This window comes from Macaca mulatta, chromosome 9 (genome assembly GCF_049350105.2).
Source record: "Macaca mulatta isolate MMU2019108-1 chromosome 9, T2T-MMU8v2.0, whole genome shotgun sequence".
In the NCBI taxonomy this organism is placed as follows: domain Eukaryota; kingdom Metazoa; phylum Chordata; class Mammalia; order Primates; family Cercopithecidae; genus Macaca; species Macaca mulatta.
The window spans coordinates 79,727,784-79,753,089 of NC_133414.1; the positions used below are offsets into that span (position 1 = coordinate 79,727,784).

Consider the following 25,306-nt stretch of genomic DNA (forward strand, 5'->3'; position numbering starts at 1 on the left):
CAGAAGAGAAAACTGAGACTCCAAGAAGTTGAATTCCCTGATCAAAGTCACATGGGAATTCAGGGTGGCGCCAGGACCCAAAGTTGGAACAGCAGACTCTTCCTATTCTTTCTAAGTAAGCCCCCAGCAAAAAGGGCTCACTGTCTACTCTTTCTGCATGTTGGAAATGACCTCCAGCACCATCTGCCAAGCACATCGTATCTCATATAAAGCTTCCTTTTTCAATGACTCTTAGTCCCAATGTTTAAGCGGCTTGCAGAGTCTGTAAAATCAATACTGGCTTATTGATAGAAAATGGACAAGCATTTTTATGTCCCATAGTGGCTGAGAGCATATAAAAACCTGATTCTGAAGGCAGTATCTGCAGCAGGCAGCTCAGAGGTGCCTCCTCTTCTTTCTCTACTTTGGAAACCAGGTCAGGGTAGCACAAAAAGTTCTGGCTTAACCACCTCTTGCTCCTGAAAAGGAGGCAGTAACATGCAGTGGCCTGGATGGGATCCTGCACCCCTCTCGATTTCTGCCTTTGCAAAGCGGGGGATAATGAGGTGGCTCTTGTGGGGAATGCATGAGATAATTTGCATAGAATTCTCACAACAATGCCTGGAACCTAGCGAGGGCTCAACAAAGAACAGCTGATACAACTAAGGCGGGGAGGGAGGTCACTGCTGGGGTCCAGGAGAATGGCTATTCTGAGAGTGTGGACCCAGCTCTCCCGGAATGGGGTCCGGCACAGGCTGGGGTGGGTGACAGAGGTGGGCCTGGTGCTTCGGAGCTGCCAGTGGGCCTCCTGAGTAGCCAGGCTCCGGTGAGTGCTCGGGCACACGGAGGCTCTCGAGGATTTGGCCAGGCGTAATGTGATATGTGGCCTATAGGCTTGGGTGGCATGGAGTCACGTGTCCCTCTGTATTTTTAGCTGTTAATTGGAGGGATTTTTCAGCCTTGTTCAATCAGGTGCCTGAACATCCAGGACCTTGGGCTCCTGACTCCTGAGTCAGGCCGGATGGTTGCTTAAGGCTCTACAGTCAGGCTTGTAGACAGCAGCTCAGAGCCCTGCCACTGCTAACATCCCTGTGCTGGGCGGGGGACCCAGCGCAGCATGAGAAAGGTGAGGAGCACGGGGGCAGCCACGGGCCACCTGGCCTGGAATCAAGCTGTGATCTCTTGAAGAGCAGAGGCCAGATGGCTTTGTTCTTTGTGATCTGCTCCTATCCCAGCCCCCTTGGGTTAGAAGGCAGAAAGAAGGAAGCACTTGCTCACCATGTGGGTTGTGGACTACATTCCCTCCACAAATGCCCTTGCTCCCCAAACTCAGGTTACGAGGGATCAGATGCTAAGCAGTCTGCATTTCTAAGCAGAGAGGAGGTAGGTCCAGCTGAGAGAGCCCTGGATGTGGGGTCTGAAGACCTGACTTCAATTTCAATTCTGCTTCAAGGCCAGTTTCAATTCTGCCTCTTACTGTTAGTATAACCTTGGGCAAATCAATTCACTTCTCCGAGCCTCATCCTTGTCTCCAAAATATGGATAATAGTAATAATAACGGCTAACAATTATATCTCTTAAACTGTGCCAGGAACTATTCCAAGTGCTTTACATATCAACAACAGCCCTGTGAAATAGACACTGTTATTATTCTTATTTTATAGATGAGAAAGCTGGGACACAGAGAGGTCAAGTGACTTTCCCCAAATCACACAGCTAGTAACAGGCAGAGAGACTGGGTACAAATTCCTGCTCTGCAATGTACTGGCTGTGTGACCTTGGCAACTTGGTTAACCTCTCTGAGCCTTGATTTCCTCATCTATGAAATAAGGATGATCATGCCTAATTCATAAAACTGTTGGTGAATGAAATATAAACAGGCCTGCGAACTGGGTAACAGGGTGCCTGGCACACACTGACAGCTTTTGTTGGTGGCTGTTGTGAGTAATCATTGTGTGGTGATAGTTGTGGGTCTTCTGGGTCCTGTGTGTTGTGTATTTCCATGTCTATGGTATACGTGGGCCTATTTTTGTCTAATTTAATTTTGCTGAATTAGAGTGAGGTTCTGGCTTTGTCTGCAGCCCCAGCAGGCTTGCCAGGCCCCTTGGGAAAGCCACACATGGTCTGGACAAACGGGAGGTGTCTACCTGGAATGTCCGCCTTTTTATGACCGGGGGTGGAGCCAGTCGCACTGAATTGAGGAGAGGCAGCAGCTGAGGAGAAAGATGAGTTGGAGGGCCAGAGGGCAAAGGCCAAAGATCACAGGTATTCAGATCGATGCCAAAAGTCACCAGGAGGGCAGGGCGGCCAAGAGGGACCGGAGCAGAGGAAGAGAGAAGAGAGATTAGCGTGCACATGAGGAGTGGGAGGGAAGGAGTGGACAGGGCACTCTCATGGCTTGAGGGTGCAGAGCGGAGCTTGCCCTTGGATGGCACAGCCGTCCCTTGGGAGGAGTTGTGGCCCTCAGTCCACACCCGGCCTCGGCCTCCAGGTCAGAGTTTGGGGTGTTGACCAGCCGCCCCCGGAATGGGACAATGGCCCCCCATGGCCAGGCTTGCCCTCCGTGGCCATGCTGGGCTGCAGAGGCTGCTGGACATGCAGCCCAAAATTGCACTGCCAGCCCCACCCATCCCTGCTTGGTGGACAGAAGGGAGCCAACTCAGAGGGTCTGGCCAGGGAACCACTGGGCCCGTGAAATTGGTACTTGAAGTTGGGCTGGTGTGCGGCTGGTGGGTTCTTTTTTTGGTTGAGCAAGAAAGGCTGGTGTCAGCGCATCTGGGGAGGGTGGTCAAGGACAGTGCCAAGCCCAGCTCCCCGGGAGTTGAGCTGGCTGAGGGTGCGGCCAGTATGGGCACATGCTAAGTGCTGCTGAGGGCTCACCCTGGGGCTGCAGGGCCTGGAAAATAGAGGCTGGGCAAAGATATCTCCAGAACGCTCAACCATGTTTTTGCGGGAGGCAAATTGCAGTCATATTATCTAATGTGATTTTCATTTCTGGAAATTCTTGCAGCTTCTAGTCCCTCTACCCATTGAAGCTGAGCAACCCATGGTTTTAGGAGGCCCTTAGAGCCCATGTGAAAACAAAGATGGCATATACTGTCATCAGCCGCTTGTTTTTGAAAGTACTTAAATCACACAAGACTCCTGGGATGAGTGTTAAGAACCAGGAGCTGTTTGGGCTGTGAATGTGCCCAGCTGGGGATCGAGAGCCCAAGTGTGGCCTTTCCAGGTCACAGCTGCTGCCTTCTTGGACAGTAGTTGCACGCAGACCTCCACCCGCTCCCGCTGCCGGGGCCTGGGGATGTGCAATGTTGGGCTGTATGTTCAGGAAGCCTCTCAGTGGAGAGCAGCCCGGAGACCTTCCAGAACCTACAAACCTTCAGGGCAATTATCTGGCTGGAGCGCAGAGCTGCTGGCATGCTGCTTAGGCACTCCTAGTTTGGGAGGGGATGGAGGTGGCAGAGACAGGGCGACAGGGACCGTGATGGGAGAGCCCACAGACACCAGCTCCCCTCCTCCCCACCCCTCTCCTCTCCCTCCCTGGGGAAGCCACAGGCTGGAGTGGAGGAGGGGCCACCTGGATCTCTTGGTGTCTTCCAGGCCTCAAGACCTGCCACCCCAACCCTGCCTGCAGACCCCTTGGAAAGCCAACAGATCTCTAGAAGCCCCCTGATTTTCTACCCTCTTCTAAATAAACTTGCTCTCCACCTCAGCTGGGACCCCAAATCTACTCCCCCACCCCATGCCTGACATGTTCCCCAGAATGCCACCGTCATGAGGCCAGGCTTCACTGTACCCTGTGGCCAGGGGTCTTCTGCAGCCTTCTGTCACTGTGCCCTTCCCTTTCCTTGTGTTGGGCTGAGAAGCAGAGACCCCTGCTCCCACCCCACCCCAAGCGCTCACTGAGGACGGGTGACACACTACCAAAGCGTCTGCAGTTGTGTTGTCTTTTGTGCTGGGGGATGTTGTCTTTCTTTCGGGTAACATAACAATCCTGTGAGCCTATCGTTTCAAATAAACACAGCTGACCTTCTATTATTGTATCAGGATCAAGCTGGCCGGAACACAAGGGCCCCTGCATCCCTGGAGCACATGCCACTGACGGGCTGGCTCTGACTGCGCTGCTGCTGGCCTGCCTTCCTCAGCCCGGGCCTAGCACCGCCGCAGCCTTAAACCCATCCCAGCCTCTCACGTACCAGACTCGCAGTGGTTCCCTGGCCCAGGAACCCAGACCTCAGGTCTGCCTTCCAGCCTCCTGAGGGTCTGGGCAGAGGCCGGGCCCTGCTAGCATGGCCCTCCTGACGCCCTTCTAGAGTCAAGCTGACGCTGAGCTCCGGCTTATGTCTGTCTCCACTCCCCAAATCCCACCAGCCGGACCTGCGTGGCAGGGGTGGGCAGCCAGGGAAGCTGAGCACCATGGGGCACGTGACATAGGGGAGAGAGGCCTAAAGATGCTCATCCTCCATCCCTGCTGTCCAGGTCTGGGAGCAACGAGGCCAATCCACAAAATGAGGGGCTTTTTTTTTTTTTTTTTCTGGGCCTAGCTCACTGGGGCTCCTGCTGGAGGAAGCTGTGCGTATCTTGCTCTCCCCTGTCCCAAGATCGACCCTGCTGCTGGAACACAAGTTTGAATATTCCTAACAGGACAACAGCAGTCTTTTGGGTTCTGTTTCTTGGGGTGGAGCAAGGAAAAGGAAGGAGGAGGCAGGGGTGGGCAGAGGAAGCATCTCAGCCGGAAATCCCCAGCCTGCTTGGAGAAGGGCTTCCTCTGTTCTCAAACAGGCCAAGGAGAGACTTTATCCTTCAATTGCTACAGTCAGTCCCCGATTATCTCCATCATCGAGGTTTGGATGTGAAACACCATCATCTGATACAATGACTAATCGAAAAGTCCCACTTTTTTGGCCATGGCTAGGCTGCCGGACATCACCCCCCACCGCCACACACACACACACACACACTTGCACACACATGCTGGATGGGTGGGGAGTCGGACTCACACAAGCCACGCTGCCATAGAGGGCCATGTGCAGAGGAGCCACAGAGCTCCACACGAAGCAAGAGACTCCAACATACTGAGTCGGCCGTACGTACAAAGGGGCAGATGTACAGACACGCACGGATGATGAACAGCTCCATACAGCCCATGGCCAGAGAGACACATCAGCTGCTCCCACCAGACGCACTGCCACCCCACACCCTTCTTTCTGACTGCTGCGTGCAGAGGGCACTGGGGGCTCCTGTTCCCCCACGATCCGTTAGGAACTGGAGACCCCAGGGAGATGAGGCTGAGCTGGGGGCTGTGCCCCAGGGATGGATCAAAGGGCCTTGCTCAATTTTAGGGGTTCACTTACCCGGTGTGGGTACTCTCCACACTGACCCTGGGAAGGAGAGAGAAGGGAAAGGGGGTGTTAGGCACTTGTTGGGGGTACCTGTCTCTCAGGGCACCCCCAGAACTTCAGGACATGTCACACATCTCACCACTCACCAGCCCTCCTGCTCTAGCTTTCATTTGAGCCCTCTGAGGCAGGAGAACTAAGTCCCTCCCTTGCCCCTGGCTAGCAGCAGGGAAGAAACTTCCAGGGCCTGTCTGGAAGTTGCCCCATGGAGCCTAGGGGCGGAGCTTCGCCTTACACCACTTGCCATAATGGCAGAGTCGGGAGTTATGCCCCATGCCTGGCTAAAGGTTGACCCTCTAGACAGGCCCACCAGACAGCCCTGAACAGAAGCCACTGGATGGGAGCAGCTGGCACCATGGGGGCCCCCAAGCCACCTTCTCTGAGCTGGGAGCACCAGGCCCCTGTACCAGTGGCCCAAAAGCAAGCACAGCAGAGTCTCTATCAGAAATTCAACAAGACAGAGAGGGCAGGAGGCCAGGCCAGTGGTTGACAGATTGATGCCTCAGAATCCCAGAGGCTCACAGAGGCATCAGGGAACACCATGGGGTGACAGCTGGGAGGGACCCAGAAACAGGCTGAAGAGGGCCAGGCTCCAGGAGGACCCCTGGAAAAGGATGTCACCCAGGCCAGGCTCCAGGAGGACCCTTCACTCCAAGAAAAGGATGTCACCTGGAGCGGCGTCAACTGAATCTATTATGCGACACCTCGGGGGCTTTCCTGGTTCTGTCAATTAAAACTAAAGTTTGAAAATAACCACTATTGACCCCTTTCTACCAACTGGGGGACCGTTTCCTGAGATGGAGACTCTAGGAAACCTCCACTGCTCTTACCTTTTCTCCTTTTTGTCCCTGAGGTCCCTACAAAGAGACGGAGATGAGAGAGTTAGAAACCGAAGCTGAGGTCACAACCACCTGAAGCTTCTCTGCTGGGAAATAGAAGGATGAGGTACCAACCGGCTGTCCTGGGGGACCCGTCAGACCCTGTGGGAAGCAAACATACACAGATCAGTGGGCAGACAGAAGACGGGCAATCAGGGACACCTGCCTAGGTGGAGATTGGGGCTGAATCCTGAAGGCTGGGCCAGCCATGTCCAGGTCTTCCCATGCCCACCACATTCAAGGTGGTGTGGTCTCATCCACAGAGTCTCAGCTTCTTCTCCCCGCAGTGGGCCGGACGAGGGTTGTGATGAAGAACAGATGGCATCTTTCATCCATTCCTCCAACCACCAGCATGTCATGGGCCAGCTATGGAGGGGCTGCACCTAGAGGTCAGGGAGTTTTCTGCTCCATGGGACCCCCTGCCTCACAGGCACCAAGCCTCTGGGAGACACTAGCACATTCCACCTCCTGCCTCCCAGGCTGCAGTGAAGCCCACTGAACCAGAAGAGCTTCTGGCCTGGGGGGCTGGGCCGGTGCCTCAGACAATGGGGGCCTTGGAGAAACCTTCGGCAAAAGAGAGCGAGCAGGAAGTTGGCAACTGAAGCCATGTTCCGGAGTTCTCTAAGAAATATGAGGGATCTTGAGGTTTCCTTCAAGGTTGTCTTGTCCATGCAGGGCTAGGAAAGGAGCTGGGGTCAGGAGGGACCCTTGCTGTCTGAGGAGGGCCCAGCATGCTCTGGCTCTCTTAGGAGGCTGCACCAAGGCTGGTGCAGGGAAGAGGAAAAAACAAATGCCTTATGAGCTGAGGCTCTTCAGGTGTGTGCCTGTGAGGGACATGCTCGTATCCACTCCAGCTCCTGAGCGAGGTGACAGAGACATGGCCCCGTGGCTCAGTGAATGGTGGCACTGGGACAGGAGCCCAGGTTTGTCTGATGGCCAAGGTCCAGCTGTTTCCACTCTGCCGAATGCTGAGAACTGGGCCAGACCTTGGGAGTCAGGGCTTCTAGACTTGGCTAGAGCCATTCTCTTTGGGGCCTGAAGCATCGTGGATCCCCATGGGTGGGTCCATCCGGGAGGTGGCGGCAGCATGCCGTGATGTGCAAGAGCCTTGGTCCTGCTCCCGACTTGCCAACAGGGCCACCTCCAAACTGGGAAACTCCCAAGAGCATCACTGGAAGGGAGAAGTGGCCTTTGGGACCATCCATGTGGCCCTCCCAGCCCATGTGGCTGGCCAAGTGTTTATTTATCTTTTATTGTTTTATTGAGACAGGATCTCACTCTGTTGCCCAGGCTGGAGTGCAATGGTGTGATCTCAGCTCACTGCAGCCTCAGCCTCCTGGGTTCAGGTGATCCTCCCACCTCTGCCTCACAATTAGCTGGGTCTACAGGCACACACTACCATGCTTGGCTAATTCTTCTATTTTTTTTTCTGTAGAGACAGGGTTTTGTTATGTTGCCCAGGCTGCTCTCAAACTCCCAGACTCAAGCAACCTGCCCACGTTGGCCTCCCAAAGTGCTGGGATTACAGGTGTGAGCCACCACGCTTGGCCTGGCAGAGTGTTTAGAATGAAGTTCAGCAGCACATGATTCACCCAGCAGGGAACCCGGGCCCAGCCCACAGGTGACCAGGTCACCCTCTGTCAGGACAGAGATATAAGTGTGATGGGGGAGGGGCAGGCGGAGTTTCAGGACTGCAGAGACTTGGACAATTGAGACCAGACATCCCAAATGGTGGCCCAGGGGACAGTCGTGGTCTTCATAGGGATTTCGTGTATCCCACATGGTTTTATTTCAACTAGTTACCAACACTTAAGAGCAAGCAGAGTGCAAATAAAAATCTGGATTTCAAGTTTCTCTTAATTATGTCGAGGCCCAACAACACATGGTACCAGTTCTCTCCAGCCGGGCAGCGCCTGCCCCTTTAAGGGCCATGGCCCCGGGTGATGTGCTCAGCACTTGCCACCAGCCCTCTGCTAACTGCTACTGAAGCATAGCTAAGGTGCCTGTCCGCTTCTTGTGTGCTAGGCGTGTTGTGAGTGCCTGGCGCTCCTCACTCTTCCGACAGCCCTGTGGGTGGTGGGTGAGATTTGGACTCAGTCCAGGTCTTGCTTTACAGCCCTTATGTCATTCCTGAGTCTCAGAACCCCCAATCTTGTCCACCCCCCAACTGCACTATTGTACAACTGTGTCCTCCCAACACTTCAACACCTTATTTCAGGTTATTGGGAATAATGTGAAGTGGGTGGGGCAGAGGTGACCCCCTTTTGAAGGTAAGGATGCAGGTTAAACAATGAGGGTGAGTGCCAGTGCCCCAGTAGGACGCCAGCAGAGGGGACAGCATCTGGGGCGGGAGACAGACAGATGAAGAGCGGGCCAAGGTAATGATGCTGGACAGCGGTTGGCAACTAACAGCTCGGGTACCCATGCCAAGGCAAACAGGAATCGGATGGCTCTGTGGCCTGCCGGATTTGATGAGGCAGATAGGTGATCTATCCTACTGATGTGGGCTCACGAGAGAGGGGGTGGGCCTGCCTTTTCTGTTGAATTAGCTCTCATCCCTGAACAGACAGGCGGTCAAGTGTGTGGGACAGAGGGATGGTGTGGGCAGAGTGAGGGCAGGAAGAGGGGCCCCATGGAAGGGTCCCTTTCCTCTAGGACAAAGTGCTGGCAGCTGAGAGGAGGTGTGATCCAGGGGTAAGACCCCATAGTATGGGTCTGAATCTCAGCTCTGGTATTTAGGAGCTTTGTGGCCTCAGGCAATGTACTTAGCCACTCTGTGCCTCAATTTCCCCTCTCATGAAGTGGGGATGATAAGCTGTTATGAGGATGCCAGAGTGCTGCCTAGAAGATGACCATTATTATTACTTCTGGGGGGCCATGGGCTACCTTATGGTAGCATAAGGCTGCCAGAGAGGAAAAGAAGCTGGGACTGAAGGGATGAGCACCCCAAACCCTTTATGCCTCTCTAACAATGCAGCATGGCAGTTTATTCCTGTCTCAGTTTCCACTATTCCATACATGTGCACAGCACGCCTAGGAACGGGGTAGGGGCGGGAGGAAATGCATTTGCAGCGGAGGCAGCTGTGATGGAGAGGAAACCTTGCTGGGGGACCTGGATTCCAGCACCAGCTCTTCTGCCACTGCCTCAGGGGCCTTCTGCCGCCAGTGCCCTTCCTCCAGTTCTGCAGACATGTCAAGGATTTTCCTACCTCAGGACCTTTGCACATGCTGTTCTCCCATGTCCAGAAAGCACATTCTCATCCCTCTTTCTATTTTCTCTCGGTTGAATCCTCGTTCTTCAGGCATTAGTTCAAAAGTCTCTTTCTCAGAAAAGCCATCTCCGACCCTTGGCCTGGGTGAGGTTTTTGTTATACCAAGGTTTCCAGGGCACTAAGGATTATCTTTTTATAGCACTCATTGCAAAGCAACTTGTTAGTTACATGAGTGATGATTTAAAAGGATGTCTCCCTGGTCGACTGTGAGCTACAGATGGCAAAGACAGCCTCTCTTGCTCCCGTCTGTATCCCTAGCACCTGAAGGAGTGCGCAGCACATTTTAGATACTCCATAAAAAATGCATTAAAAGAAGGAAGGTGGCAGGAAGGCTGACAAAGAGTGAGGGAAACAGAAAGGGAGGAAGGTAATAAAACGTGGAGGGAAGGAATTTGAGAACTGTGTTTTGATCTTGTTTTGGACACTCAGCTGTGTGACTTCAGGCAAGTTACCTAGACTCTCTGAGACTTGGCTTCCACACCCGCCAAAAGGGATTCTTGTAAGACCTGGAGCACAGTTACGCTGAGGATTGAGACAGTCATGCAAAGTGCTTAGCCCGGTGCCGACCACACGGCAAACCCTCAATAAATGTTAGTTGGATCTGAGTCAAGAGGACAGGTTGGGGCCCAGAGGGAGCTGGCAAGTTAGGAAGAGCTAGGCTGGAGCCCAGGCCTTGCAGCCAACACTCCGCCATCCCCCTTTCCATCCACGAGATTGCCTGCCTCCCTCGGTGCCCTGGCAGTGCCCCAGTCATGGGTCAAGGGTTGTCTTCATACCAGCGCTTGGAGCAAGGCATGAGCCAGACCCCTGCCTGGCCCACTGACCTGTGGAGCAGGAGGTGGTCCCTCGCAGTGTAGGTGTGACCTGGGACTTAGGAGGCAGAAATTGCATCCCAGCCCAGGGCTTTTTTTTTTTTTTTTTTTTTTTTTTTTTTTTTTTTTTTTTTAGCAGGGCTTTATTGAAAACCAAAGTACACTCTACAGTGTGGGAGCAGGGGCCCATTTGCTCTTAATGGCCCATCAGTTCCTGCTGAGACCTGGCCCACTGTGAGAGTGGGCAGCCCTTCATTGCCTTCTGGAAGGGATGGTCTGTGGAGACGGCAAATTTATTTCCAAAGCTCTGCAGAAGGTAGGGGCCAGGAGAAAGGTGGGGCAAAGCTTGTCTCTCCACCTTTTCGGGGCCTGAGGCACTCCAATTCCCCTGGGCAGATCCATCTGGGGGGCGGCCACAGGATGCTGTGACACGGAAGAGAAGGCCTCGTTCCCGCTCTCGACTTGCCAAGTGGCCCAACATCCAAACAGAAACTCCCAGGAAGGCGTGGGGAGAGGAGAAGGGGTCTTTGGGATGGTGCATGTGGCACCCCCAGCTGAGATGATCCACTGGGCACCACCAGCCCCAGTGGGGCAGGAACCCCTGGAGTCCTGGGGTGGCTCAGGGCACAGCCAGCACTGGGAAGGGGTTATGAGGCCTTGAGGGACCTCAGGCTCAGTAGAAATGGTGTCTCCTACAGAAAGTGTCCCCTGTGAGTGCGGATGAAACCTTGTCTCCCAAGGCCCACGCGAGTGTGGTTTGAGAGCACTAAGCTGGACACCGACTTCTGTGTGCCACCGACCAGGTATGCGCTCTCTCTGGATCTCCCAGCCTCATGCTTCAGATGGAGAAGCCCCTGCCCATTTTGCCTCCCTGCATATTGATGTGAGGATCCAGGGCATTTGGTTTACACAGCTGGGGCGTGACCAGCACGGGCAGCCACTCCTGTTGTCCCTGCGGGGCCCACTTTGCAGTGCTTGGCTGTGCCTGTGAGGCTAGGCCAACCCCTACCCATCTTGGGAAGGCAGGAAAGCTGGGCTCTTACCATGTCGCCCTTTGGTCCTGGGTGGCCCTGGAAGGAGAAGAGGGTGAGTACCAGGTGCACTGTTTGCAGCCCAGAAGTTCCACCCCCTTCCCTCGTGCTCCTCCCTGCCCCCCGTGCTCCTCCCTGTCCCCTGTGCTCCATCTGCACCTTCTGGCTTGTGCACTCCTTCACCCAGTCCCTAAGGCAAGGTCATTTGCTCACTGCCCCTTGCTGGGCCTCACTAGCAGCTGCCTGCCCTTCAGAGAGCAGGGGTGGGGGTAGTCTCCCTAGACCCTGACTCTCACCTCATCCACATGTCCACGGTAGCTTCGGGGGATTGGTCCCATGATATGAGTGGAAATGATTGCTGGCGCCCCTGAGCTGCACTTAGCTCGCTGGCCTGAAGCTGGGGAGTGACTGGGTGGTGCTAGGGTCCCTCAACTGAGAGAGGCGAGTGGTGGGGCCGGGCGTGGCTGTGAGTGGGGCTGCATTCCATCCACCCTGAGGGCTTTGGGTGGGGCATGCTCCCTTCCAGCTGACTTGTTCCTAGGACTGGGGAGGGGACTTCTTTCCCCCAAGAACATTTGTGTCAGGGAACCAAGTCCAAAGGATTGAAATGAACGAAGAGAGGCGCTATGGTAGGAAGCAGTCTCCATGTGGCCTTGAGCACACGTGTCGGGTCTCAATCGGGGAGGGAGACCCTGACCTCGAGGACAGGGCCATGGGAGACACAGGTGCTGAGGAGCAGGGGCAATCGTGTGCACAAGTGGCCAGGCTCTTCAGACCAGCTATTTGACCTCCATACCCTCCACTCTCCACACTGCCTACTGACCTCACCCCCACCCCACCCAGAATCACCCAGGGATGCGTCTTGCTTGGATTCTGAAAGCCAGGCTGGGCAGCTGGCGACCTGTGCCCTGGGGAAGGCCACTGGGGTCAGGGGTGACTCAAATGGCCCCCTCCACTTCCCAGTAGTGACAACCTTCAGCCCCAGGACTTTTCCTTCTAAGTAAAGCATTTTCCAAGGAGTCAGGGTCTCGCAGAAGGACCAAGAGATCCAGGATCACTGATCTGTAGTGAGAGGGAGGAGCCCTCCCCTGACAGCGGGTCCACTTACCGGTTTGCCATCCAGCCCAATGGGACCCTGAAAAAAGAAAGGCCAAATGTAAAGACTGAGCATCACAAGCCTCCTGCCAAAGAGGCTGCCTGGGCAGTGGGGAAAAGCATAGATTCTGGATTCTGATAAGTTGGAGCTCAAGGCCCTGCTTGACCACGTACTTGTTAATGTGACCATGGGTAAGCCTAGGCCTCAACTTCCCATCTTGAAATGGGGTTCAGCATAATACAATGTTGTATGCCAGGTACACAGCACAAGAGAAAACCCAATGGGTGGCCTCCCCATTAATGTCAAAGACTTCACCCTTGCCCTGAGTGCAGAGTGGGTGGTGTGTTCCTGGAAATCAGGGGCTGGCCTGCATTGAGGCTGGGAGAAAAGGGAACTTCTCCCTCTGCTCTGCCTGTCAGAACCTGTCTTAGGCCCCATAGGCAGAGGTCAAGGACACCCAGGTGGTCATCCCTCTGCCTTCCCCATGCTGGATCTCCTCTCAAAGCCCGGGCACAGTCTGAGCTGCAGGTATTCTCCCACAGGGCATCGTCCATTCCATATTCCCAGGTCATGCTGGGGTTTATCAGCCTGTGACTTCACTCACCTGGGGCCTGTCCTGCTGCCCCTTAATTTGTGGATTTGCTTCCCTGTATTTATTCCTTGCACTGTGACCTGACTGCTGAGCTACTGTCCTGAGTTGGTGTCCATGAATGGCTGTAGAAGCAAGTCCTTAATGACCAGGGTTTGGGAGAGAAAGAGTGGAACCAGGGCTGACCTCAGATGAAGTTTAACCCAATCAGGCCTACAGACCACCTGGGACATAGCTAACTTCAGCCTTCTCCACTTACCGGAAATCCAGGAAAACCTCGAGTGCCTGGTTGACCCTGAAAAAAAAAAGAAAAAAAAAAAAAAAAAAAAAAAAGAGACAAGTGAGATTGAGCAAGGAGGAGATGCAGCCAATCCCTAGCCCTCTGGTTCGTTTTTGCTTCCATGACTCTCACTCTGTGTGATCGTCCTTGGGGGACACTCACTGTGGTTAGTGGGCTGGGAGGGAGGATGGAGAAAGATGAAATGGAACATCATAGGAAATCTCCTGCGGGTGCTGGGGGTGGGAATGGAACAGGAAGGGGCCAACGTCCTTTGGGTCTACTTCTGGGAAGCGGCCCCTGGAGAGCTCCTCACCACTGTGTATGTGTGGCTTGTAAACAGACGCATGGGACAGTGGGGCGAGCGGAGACTCAGCCCGTAGCACATGGAACTCCTGGACTGCGATCCTCTAAGCCCTTTTTTATTTACACAGTCATTGCTCATGGCCACTTATCTAAGGATGGCTTGGATATCAGAATCTGACCTTCAAAATGTGTATTTTCAGGCTAGACTAGGTCAGGTTGCTCCTGTTCCTCTCACCCTGGCCAGCAGGCTTCTCCTAGCAGTTGGGCAATCTCTGAGCATTCCTTAATCTTTGTGGGATGCAGAGCAATCTATGCCTATTTTCCTGGAGGTGCAGAGTGCAACACAAATAAATATTTAGGGTGGAGACTAGAAGCAGGTTCACTGGCCACAGTGATTTATGATCCAGTGGTTTATGATCAAGATTCAGGACAAAGGGGATGTGATGAGATTAGAAGAAGCACAAGGCTGTGATGATGCAGGGCTGAGGAGGGATGGCCAGGTGGTCAAGGGTGATGGGGAGCTAAGAAATGTAAGTCTTGTCACTCTCCTTCTCAAGAACCAGCAAGGGCTCCTTTCTACCATGTTCAAGGCCAGCCCTCAATCCCATCCCCATCAACCACGTTAGTTTCCTTTCCCGCCACATCTTTCCATCTATTCTATGCTGAGACACACTGGCTCACCCGCCGTTCACCAAACAAATATGCCCAGTTCTCAGCTTGGGGTCTCCTTTGGCTGACGCAGCCAGAATCTCTTCCCAAGCATGGGCTTTCTAGACTGGCAAACTAAATTCAAACCCTGCCTCCAACTATGGCTGTGTGACCCTGAGCAAGTTGTCTAACCTCCCAGAGCCTCAGTTTCCTCATCTATAGAATCGAGATAACAGTATAACCTCATAGGATCATCAAATTACATTTAATTATGTTTGTAAAGCCTATTGAAATGGTAGCTGCCATCATCAGACACTTGTTGAATTGAACTGAACAGGGAAGCTCCAGAATAGAGCAAGGTTACTTTTGAGCCCAATATGTCTTGTGATCAATGAAAGTTTGTCCTTGTCAAGCAGCAGTTTTAGAATCAGACCTCTCCAGAAGATTTCTCTTTGTTATACAACGCAGCAGGCTCCCCCATCCCTGTTCAGCGGGCGTCTGGCTCATGCCTTGCTCCAAGCGCTGGTGTGAGGATTCATATGCTATGACCCTAAAGCATCTCCAGGCTGCCAGGGTCCTCCTTGAAGCCACGAACATAAGTGCCCAGTGGCCTGTGCTCAGGGAACACGTCAGCTGGGTAGGATGGGCACCCTGCCATCAGGGTGGGTGCGCTGGTTCAACAGCGAGTGAGTTGAAGTCTGCCGCAGGCTTAGGATGGGCTTGTGGCAGCCATCCAAAAGGGCATGAGGGAGGAGATTCCACTCATCTATCGGAAGGGCCCCTGGCTTTTTTCCTCTCAAGGATAAGCGATGCTAAGAATAAACCAAGGAGAAAACCCGGAAACCATCCAATGTCATCTCTGAAACCTCCCAGTGTAAACTTTCTGTAAACTACTCTGCACACCAAGAGGACTGAAGCAAAGGTCAGGAGGAGAGGATTCCAAGAAACATCTTCAATCCTGCTAGGGACAATGTTTACGTGGTAGGGATAATCATACAGTTTGTTAATTACAGAGCCTGCCCTGGTAGGAAGATGCATCTCTCCAACCAGGACCAAATCCGGGGCTAACCAAGGCTTTTTCAGAGATCTGGGGAAGAATGTTGTCATGGACCAAGTGGAAACTGGGACGCCACTTTGTGGAGAGGCTGGGCCTGGGGAAGGCATGTGGGGAGACTTGGAACTGGACTTTAATTTATATCTCTTCAATTATATCCTGAGGTTAGACATCTCTTCCAATATTTCTCTGCCCGTTTCTCTTTACCAATGTTTTCTAGTAGGTTGTTTATTTTTTCCCTGCTGATTTGAATGAAGCACTTTGTCAAGAAAAATAACTCTTTGATAGTCATGCATCAAAGAGTTGGGGCACTTTGACTTTAAGGGAGCCTCATTAAATCCAGGGGGAGGCTGGATCCCCAAGATGCTGGCTGGCCCAGCAGGCCCTGGGCAGCGGATCTGCCAGTCCTAGGAAATGCCCCATCTCAAAGTGTGCCCATTCCCTCTCTGAGTTGCCCAGCTTCTCTTCTGGGGCCAGGAGATATCCGAATATTCAATAGTCATGAATAGTGATGACTATTCTTTCTAATTTGGCATTTGTCATTTATTTTGTTTCTGGTATGTTTTATATTTATATAGACAAACTTAATCTTCTCCTATGGCTGTTGGATTTTGTGTGATGTTTAAAAGGGCCTTCCCCAGTTTCAGAATTATAAAATGTTCACTCATGCTTTGTCCTTGTATTTTATGGTTTCAGGTTTTATATCTAAGTATTTTGTTCATTTGGAATTTATTCTGATATAATGAATAAATTGGTTTTAATAATAAAAAACCAAACAACCGTCTTTCATTTTACCTTTTACTAAGTGGCTTATCGGTTGCCCCAGCATCATTTCTTGAACAATTGATCTTTCTCTTGCTATTGTGAAATGAAGCCTTGATCATGTACCAAATTGACACATGCATTTGGCTTTATTCCTGGCCTCCCCATTCTGTTCTGTTCATATGTTTCTTAGATTGTCCTGTTTTTATAATACATTTTTGTATCTAGTAGAATTTTGTTGGATTCCCAGCCTCATAAAAAACGCACAGGGATTAGGACCACATTAAATGTATAAAAAATAGATGTATTTGTACATTAATTCATGGATTAATATTACATCCTTCTGAACCAGAACCAAGGAAATAATCTTTACATTGATCTCTGAAACCTTCTCCCTTAGTTCAAGGTCAGAGTGAAAAGGGAGCTGAAGGAGGTCCCCACTTCTGAAAGCAGACCCCTGTGTCTACTCCTCCCTGTCTTTCTCCTACTTGCAAATACACAGACAGAAGGTTCTTGCTGGGAAAAGCCTACCAGGAAGTCTCCCTTCTCTTATTTGACCGTCAAGAGATGGTCAGTTGTGTCTCTGCCCACGGGCCGCCTCATTCTGCCTCCCTCACCAACAAGACTCCATGCTGGCAAATGTTTAACCATTAGCTGAGTGGGAGAGGGTGGAGAGGAGAACCCTGCCTCGTACAGCATCTGCCAATATCTGTGGTATAAATACACCCACCATTGCTGATTTCAAGCTACCAACATGAGGTCACTGAACGCAGCTGGGAGGAGGCAAGGTGTGCATGGTCCACTCTTGCCAGCCGTCCAAGCTGGCTCCAGCCGACCACTTGCTCTGACCTCCAGCAGCGGATCACAGTTCCCGTTGGACATTACGGCATCTCTAATGCATCACGCTCAAATTCAACTCATCTCCCCTGGCAAAATCTGTTCTTCCTTCTGGGAAAGGGTACTGTGTTACTCAAGTCAGAAATGTGGTGTCATCTTGAGCTCCTGCTTCTCCCTCAATCCTCATTTTTTATCATCACTAAATCCTTCAATTCCACCTCTAAAATAGCTTGCAAGTCCAGCCCTCCTGGCCAGCCCTACCGATTCTGCTCCAGTCCAGGCCTTGGTTGTTGCAAGTGCCTTCCAGCCAGCCTCCCACTGCAGCCTCTTCTAAACATGCTACATGCTGGACCTTCTAAAACCTTTCAAACTGCAAATCTGGTCATGTCCCACATCAGCCTAACACAGCCTACAAGCTCTTCACACCCTCAGGACAAAGCCCAACCCCTGACCATAATGTAAGGGCTTCTCACGGGTCCTTGACTGCAGTTATTATCCCCTTCTCCAGGAAACCTTCCCTGCCTGCCCTCCTTCCCCAAGGCTGGTGCCTCCTCCTTGTCCCACAACTCTCTAACCATCCCCTGGTTTAGCACTTGCTGTCTGCATTGTCATGGATTATGTGATCGCTGGTCTCTCCCACTAGCTCATGTGCCCAGAGGGCAAGCTGACAGAGGTCGGGTTTCTAGGCAGCACCTAGCAGGCACTGGGCTCTTAACAAATATGAACGGAGTGAATTGAGACACACTTAGTAGGTGTGTCTACCTGGTGTGGGGTGGCTCCTAGTGGATGAGGACTGGAAGTTCAGATATCTCCTGGCCCCAGAAGAGAAGCTGGGGAGCTCAGAGAGGGAATGGGCACACTTTGAGATGGGGCATTTCCTAGGACTGGCAGATCCGCTGCCCAGGGCCTCCTGGGCCAGCCAGCATTTTGGGGATCCAGCCTCCCCCTGGATTTCATGAGGCTCCCTTAAAGTCAAAGTGCCCCAACACTGTATTCCAGCGTGCTTCATTAGAAAGTGAACCCTCCTCCGAAGTGTTTGGAGGGGGTCCCTCTTTGCTTGGACCATTTATCAAGCTCCAAGAGGGGAGGCAGGTGGCCCCTGAGAGTGGCAAGGCTGGTTCTTATTAGCAGCATCTCTGCTGGACCCTTCCTGGCTGAGTGGAAAGTCACATGTTCTCCATCATCCCTGGATGCCACCAAGGGTGCGCACTTGACCTCTACCACTTAATGACAAATGGACCCTTTGTCTTCCCCCACCCCTGCTCCCAGTAGCTCAGGGCAGCTTCCTGGGAGGAGCTGAGTGGGCTGCCCCTGCTGTCCAGTGGGGACTCAGCAGGGATGGCTTGAGCCACTGGGTGATTGGGGCCAAAGTTAGAGGATGCTGGGCTTGGTTAAGACTCCTGGTACGATAAAACCTTTCCTGGTGCCAATGTAGGCACCCACCTGGAGGATTTTTTTCTCCTGCAGTAAATATCATTTTAAACAGTAGCATTTCAAACATGGAGCAGGGTGTTGAGGCAAGAATGCAGGCTTTGGGATGAGGCTGACCTGGCCAAACCCAAGCTCTAGAACTTACTAGCTGGGCAACCACAGGCGAGTTAGGAAACTGTTTTCTCCTCTGTAAAATGGGCTGGTGGAGCCTGCCTCACAGCTGTGAAGGAGACCTATTTTGTGACGGGTGCCTGGGAGACAAAAGCTCTCATTGTTACCTGAACAGAAGGTGCTTTTCACTATTGGAGTCAAATCCGGTGCAGTAGGTATGTTTCTGATTAGGTTATCTGTGCTGGGCTGAGGCCAGGAGGGGCAGAGGCTCTACTGCCCTGAACACATCTCCAGCAGTGGAGCTTTTCAATAACTTTTTGGTAGCCTGTTGACATAATTTGCTGAAAGGGTGTTAGAGGACCACCAGGATCCGTGCAATAGAACATCTGTAGCCAGACCAGAAGACAGACAGAGATGGCGGCCTAGGGTAGGCCCTGTATGCTGTGTTACTCCCCTGTCCTCTTAACACACGAGGCTCGGTCCCTGATGTTAGAACCTGGAGGACTGTCTTCTGTTTCTATGACCTTCCCATCACCACCTTCATCAGGACCAATTCGGCCAGGGCATTGGCGCTGCACCTCCTCCAGTACACAGGAGGCTGGAAGCCCATCGGGGCAGCCACCATGTAAGCCCAGGAGCACATGTGACAGTGACATCAGGCCTGTCCTGTCCATGACAGCAGCAGGAATCAGAAGCAGACTGCAGCCAGATGGCCTGGCTGAATGATCTGTTACCAGTGTGGCCACATGCCAGCCCTATGGCCTTGGGCAAGTCACTCAGCCTCTCAGTGCCTCAGTTTCCTCATCTGTAAAATGGAGGTGATCACAGTCCCTACATCATGGGGTTCTTGTGAGGATTAAGTGAGTGAATACATGTAAAAGTCTTAAGATGAGACCACCATAGAGGAAGTGTGAAGCGTGGTCAATGTGGTCTGAGCCCAGAAGAAAACCTTGCTGTAAAGGCCATGTCTACTCAGTCCAGGGCTGCTCAAGTGCTGCCTCCGAACCGGCCCCTGACCTGCCTGCCAGCCTGGCTCTCCTGCCCCTGCTCTCTGCTCTCCTTCCCAAACTGGCTCCACCTCTCAGCTCCCCACACTCACCACAACCCCTCGCTTGGCTGTTCAGCTCAATGCGGCTTGGATGTAACTTAGCCATTTGTTCTCCAGCCCCTCTCCCTCCGATGTGGGTCTCAGTCCTCCAGAGGCTAGCCCTCTGCTCCCATCCCTCACGGAGCATGGCGGGTCAGGAAAAGTGCAGAAGGTGGAGCTGGCAGCCTGCTGCTGTGGTGAGGCCGGGGCTCCTCGGTTCTAATCCTGCCAAGCCTCTACATGGGAGGCCCCTCCTCCTCTCTGAGCCTCAGTTTCCCCTTCTGAGAGGGCTGTATGAGACCATCCCTGGGATCCTTTCCACCCTGACATGTGGTGATTTTATTAAAGCCCCGTGGTTCAGGGCTCTAGGAAAATAACAAGCCTTCCTCCCACAGCCTCGATATCTTGCTGGCTTCATCACCCGCACCCCCGTTTTGGTCCCTAAGGAAGCACATGTGAGGGGAACCTCGCTGGTTTTCTCAAGCTGCCAGCCACGGGTTGGAGGGTGCTAGTGAACACACAGGAACCCGCACTGCACACAGACGCATCTGTGAGGGTGAGTGTGGGCTGGGCTTCTGGCAAGACCAGGACTGCGTGCCTGGGTCAGTGAACCCGGACTCGTATCTGCTCCATGGGCTTCCAGAAACAAAGGCTGGTTCCCGGGAAAGCCGGATCACCCCATCCGGAGGAGAGCAAACTCTTTCTCCCTTCTGTCTGTAAACAGCAGGGCCGCCTCGCAGCTGCTGTAGTTTCGTGGCTAGAGGGCAGGTCCCTCAGAACCCTCCCAAGGGGCTGTAATTTAGGTATATTTAGCCAGGCCACTTTCCTTAACATCAACATCGGCACCCGAGGCCTGGTTGGGCTGACCACATCACATGCAGTGGCCTCCCCACCCAGGGGCACAGCTGCCCTCGCTGCCCCCTCATCCCCAGCCTGAAAGCCCTTTTCATCAACTCACCCATACCCCCCACACCCCGAGGAACAGCAAAAACAACTTACAGGGGGGCCGCGGGGGCCGATGATGGACAGCCCAGCATCTCCGGGGGACCCCTGTGGGGAGAGATGAAGGGGGAGAGGGAGCGAGGGGCAGGGAGGTGTGGAGAAGAGGAGCGGGAAAGAGAGGAGCCAAAGGGAAGGAGCTGGCAGGGGGCCGGGAGCAGGACGCCGGCCCCATGGGACAGGAGAGGGAGGCCGGGGACGTGGAGGGCCACGAAGGGATCAGCAGAGGCAACAGAGAGGGCACAGGGACAAGGAGGGAGCATTTGGGACGGGTTGGGAAGGGCCGGTAGTAGGGGGAAGCAGCAGGAGGGAAAGGAGAAGAGGTGTCAGCGAGAACACAGGACATGGGGTTCCGGGGAGACAAGGTGGTGGGACCCCAGGCCGGGGAAGCAAGAAGAACCGGATCCATTGGAGTGGCAGGAAACAGGGAGACACAGGGAGAGAGGGGAGACTTAGCAAGCCTGCCCAGGCCTGAGTCTCTCCCCCGTCCAGCCCAGGGTGCTTTCCAGCCCCCTCCGCAAATACCCATCTGGTTGCACACCCTGCAACTGCTGAACCTGCCCGAGAACGGGGCTGTGCAAACAGAGGGTGGGGACACAAGCAACATGCGTGCTGTGTGAACTTAGCATCCCTGACCCTGAAAGGCTGAGCTGCCTCAAATTCCCTAGTCCCGGTTTCAGAACGACACGGAGGGGTGAAGCCTGGAGCAGAATTGTCAGCTCTGAGAGGAAGGCAGTTGCTGCTGAATGAGGAGCTCGAAGTGCTGTCAAGGGTGGCTAAGCTAGTTAGACAAGCGCTGTGTGTGTGTGTGTGTGTGTGTGTGTGTGTGTGTGTGTCCCCAAGTTCAAGGTCTTACTCTGCCAGGAAAAGTTACAAAACCTCTCCGAGCCCACATACCTCCTCTGTGAACAGGGATTCTGAGAGCGGCTCTGCTGCCCTTATGGGAAACGCATTTTGGAAAATGTCATACCTCACAGGTAGGCGAGGGGTGATTTCAAATTAGTAACTGTTTATGTCATGGAAATGATACAATAATTTTTATACAAGGAGGTGTAGTGTCACGGTTAAGAGCCAGAATGCTTGGGTTTGAAGTCCAGCTCTGCTACCCACCAGCTGTGTGACCTTGGGCAAGCGACTTAATGTCCCCGTGCCTGTTTTCTCGTCTGTAAGGATACAGATAGCGCCTGTCTCATAGGATGGATGAGAAGATGTCACGTGATAATGTAAAGTACTTAAAACAATGCCTGGTCCATGGAAAGGGTCATGTGTCTTTCTCCTAGGCAGTTTAGCCTCATGCCAATGTGGAGCTGACAGTCTGGTTCCATTTTGGGGACAGAATAGTATGGTAGCTAGGGCCCCAGCCTTGGAGTCAGACCACTGGGGCGTCTCTCTAGCTCCGCCACATTCTAGCTGTGTGACCTGGGGCATGTGACTTGGCCTCTCTGTGCCTCATGTGAATGAGAATATTAAACTTCCCTGAAAAGGTTACGTCGGTGCTAGTTGGGAAAACAGACAAAATATTTAAAACTGCACCTGACACAGTTTGTGTTTAATACATGGCAGCTGTATTACAATTGTTGAGATTGTTATTTTGGAGACAGAAAACTATTGCAGAAATACTGCATTACAGACAGGGAAGTACAGAGCTGGGCACTGGGAGGTCTGGCTTAGAACCCCCGCTCATCACTATTGCTGTGCGATCTTGGGCCAGCCCTGCTCCTTCCTTGGGCATCAGATGAGTTTCCTCATCTGCAGAGTGAGCTCCTTAGAAGTGTTGTGCTTGGCCAGGCATGGTGGCTCACGCCTGTAATCCCAGCACTTTGGGAGGACAAGGTGGGCGGATCGCCTGAGGTCAGGAATTCGAGACCAGCCTGGCCAACATGGTGAAACTCCGTCTCTACTAAAACTGCAAAAATTAGCTGGGTGTAGTGGCATGCACCTGCAATCCCAGCTATTTGGGAGGCTGAGGTAGGAGAATTGCTTGAACCCAGGAGACAGAGGTTGCAGTGAGCCAAGATCTCGCCACTGCACTCCAGCCTGGGTGACAGAGGGAGACTCCATCTCAAAAAAAAAAAAAAAAAAAAAAGAAGTGTTGCTCTCAGAAATCTCTCCAGAACCCCGCAGGGCTGATGTTCCAGGATGGCTTCGGGGTTTCTGACTTCCCAGGGTCTATTCCATAACCTTGGGGGTCCCCCTGGGCAGTTCCAGCTACACAAAAGAGCAGTTGGCCAGAGTGATGCGGCCTCATGCTGTCAGGGCAGGGCAGGGCAGGGGAGACCTGCTCAGCCGGGAAAGCTGGGACCGCCGCCCAGGAATCCCAAGACTGCTGCCCGATGGTATGGAAGCTGTTAGGAAACTGGGCTGTGAGAGGCTGTGAGGGCAGCAGGCCCAGCCAGCACCCTCTGCTGAGGCTTTCATCGGGGGAGGAGGGCTAAGAGTCTCCCTGTCAAGAGTCCACCTGGAGGAGGAGGCTGGGTGCAGGGCAGAAGGGGAAAGCGTGGACTCACCTTCTCGCCTGGTTGGCCCTTTACTCCCTGGGGCAGCCACATGCAACACAGGGTGCAAGAAGGGAAAGGGAGGGAGAGAAAAAAGAGGGGATGAGAAAGAGGCACCCACACGAGAATCCATGTTTGTGGCACAACAACCAAACAGAAGAAATCACTGTGAAATAAGAAACAAAGCAAAACACAGATGCTGACACATGACAGGTCCACGTCCAACAAGCACAGCATGTGGCATGTGGAAGGCAGCGGCTGCAATGTGCAGCTGCTCCAGATAACTGAGGAACAGAGGCTGGGGCTGTGAGAGGCCCTCTTGAGGCACGTGTGTGTGTGTGTGTGTGTGTGTGTGACAGAGAGAGAGAGAGAGAGAGAGAGAGAGAGAGAGAGAAAGCCAGATAATTGGAGAGAGACAGAGAGAGAGAAAAGATAACAAGATCCCACCTAAGTCAGGAAGTCTTCCCCAGAAGCCATGGCCCCAGCTGGCCAGGACACTCTGAGGTTGGGGTGGGGATGGGGGGAATTGCCCCAGGACTGTGTTGTGATGCTGGTGTCTAGGAGGTTTGCAGGTCCAGCTGAACACCAAGAACAAAGCTTTGCCAAGCTAGACAAGCCTGGAGTCCTTGGGCCTGGCCAGGCAAGGTGGAGGGAGGGGGCATGGAGAACCACAGGAGGCCAGAAGGCAGGACACACATCTCTGGAAGGATGGAGCACGGGTCAGTGATGCAGAGGAGGCTGGTTAGGCGGCCAAGGATCCCTTGCAACCACAGTGACCAGTAGATGGGCAGTCCCAATCCACCCTGCTCTGGACAAGCCAGTGGGGCCACCTCTGGTAAACCCCAGGGATGACCCAGGCATGTCACACCTACTGGCCACCTCACTGCTTATCAGGTGGCTCCTGCCAGGACCCCTACTGGGCAAACAAATGGGCCCATTGTCACATTTAAAATAGCACCAGCAGCCAGAGTGGCTTCCTTCCTAAGAAGGAAGTGGGGAGACCTCCTGCAGCTCCCCTCCTTCTTCCTCCACTGCTATGGGGGAGAAGTGTGGACGCTTCCTGGGGGAAGGTGTCCACAAGGTCCAAGAAGGAGGACAGTACGGACAGGGCGGGGAGGCCCAGAGCTGCCACTTTGCATTTTGCAGCCTTCCCTGTGGCCGGTCTCTGCACTCGGGAGAGGCTCCTGAAGCTTCCCTGGGAGCAGGGACTTTGGGGTCCCACAGTTGGCTTGGGTACAAAGCCCAACTCCACCCTATCTCAGGTGCAGTGAGTCTTAACATCTTCATTTGGAAGACAGGGGCTCAGAGGGCTATGGTAACGCAGGTGACTGGCTCAGGTCCACATGCTCAGGCCCTCGGGAAAGGATGGCTGAATCATGTTTCCCCGCTCTGTTCAGAGCCTGTGACGGCTTGGGTGGACTCAGGATCTGGAGTTAGAAAATGGAAGAAAAGAGACAGAGCCAGGCAGCAATTCCACCATGCTCTGCTCTGGGAAGTGGTGGGAGATTCACGTGGGGCAGCCCAGTGCTCCCAGCCTCCATGCCTCCATAGACAGGCCTTGGGTGGGCCCTGGAGAGAGCAAAGCTCCGTGACATGGAACTTTCCCTGAACTCTGAAATATCCCAGGCCTCGGGGGCTTCATTCTAAGGATCAGACCCTCCTCAGAGCTGCAAGGCCAGGAGGGGTGGGTGGTGAGCGGGGAGTAGTAATAATGTCAGGATCAAGAGTGCAGGTTTGGAGTTGGGCTGTCTGAGTTCAGATTTCTGCTCAGCCACTTCCTGACTGTGTGAGCTTGGGAAGGACATTTAGCTTCTGAGCCTCAGTTTTCTCATCGGAAAAGTAGGGGTGGAAACCGTTGTTTACCTCATGCAGTTCTTGTGAAGTCTGAGTAAGCTAATACAAGGCTCTTAGCACAACACCAGCAAGCAGTTAGAACTAGCAGGGGTCAGCTTCCATTTGGATGCCTTTTCTCAGCCTCCGAGCACTGGCAGGCTTACACCAGGCATGCAAATTCACACAAGGATGTGTGACCCACTCCTACAGCCAATCCCATGAGATTCTGAGGCAAAGCTGAGAATGACATGGGGGTGGTCAGGGGTCTTGGGAAGCCAGGGGAGGCAGGGGCTGATGGCAAGTTAGGAGTCACATGGGGAGAGCGGCTGAGGCCCTGTCCCAGCCCAGGCTGGGGAGTGGTGAGGGTGGGGCATGGCCATCACTGCCTTAGGCTACTGCCTTTCTAGCCC

At 53.3% G+C, this 25,306-nt stretch overlaps 1 protein-coding gene across 1 annotated transcript in view; it reads right to left on the minus strand.

The window, feature by feature from the left end:
- COL13A1 (collagen type XIII alpha 1 chain) overlaps positions 1-25,306 on the minus strand; it is a 92,512-nt gene that overhangs the window by 59,291 nt on the left and 7,915 nt on the right. Inside the window, exons 4-12 of the mRNA XM_028826552.2 lie at positions 23,076-23,102; positions 20,569-20,619; positions 13,316-13,351; positions 12,480-12,506; positions 11,384-11,410; positions 6,332-6,358; positions 6,209-6,235; positions 5,334-5,360; positions 2,127-2,192 (exon numbers count right to left, since the gene is read on the minus strand). Of these exons, the coding sequence (XP_028682385.2) occupies positions 2,127-2,192; positions 5,334-5,360; positions 6,209-6,235; positions 6,332-6,358; positions 11,384-11,410; positions 12,480-12,506; positions 13,316-13,351; positions 20,569-20,619; positions 23,076-23,102 (315 nt within the window). The remainder of the gene's footprint in view (positions 1-2,126; positions 2,193-5,333; positions 5,361-6,208; positions 6,236-6,331; positions 6,359-11,383; positions 11,411-12,479; positions 12,507-13,315; positions 13,352-20,568; positions 20,620-23,075; positions 23,103-25,306) is intronic.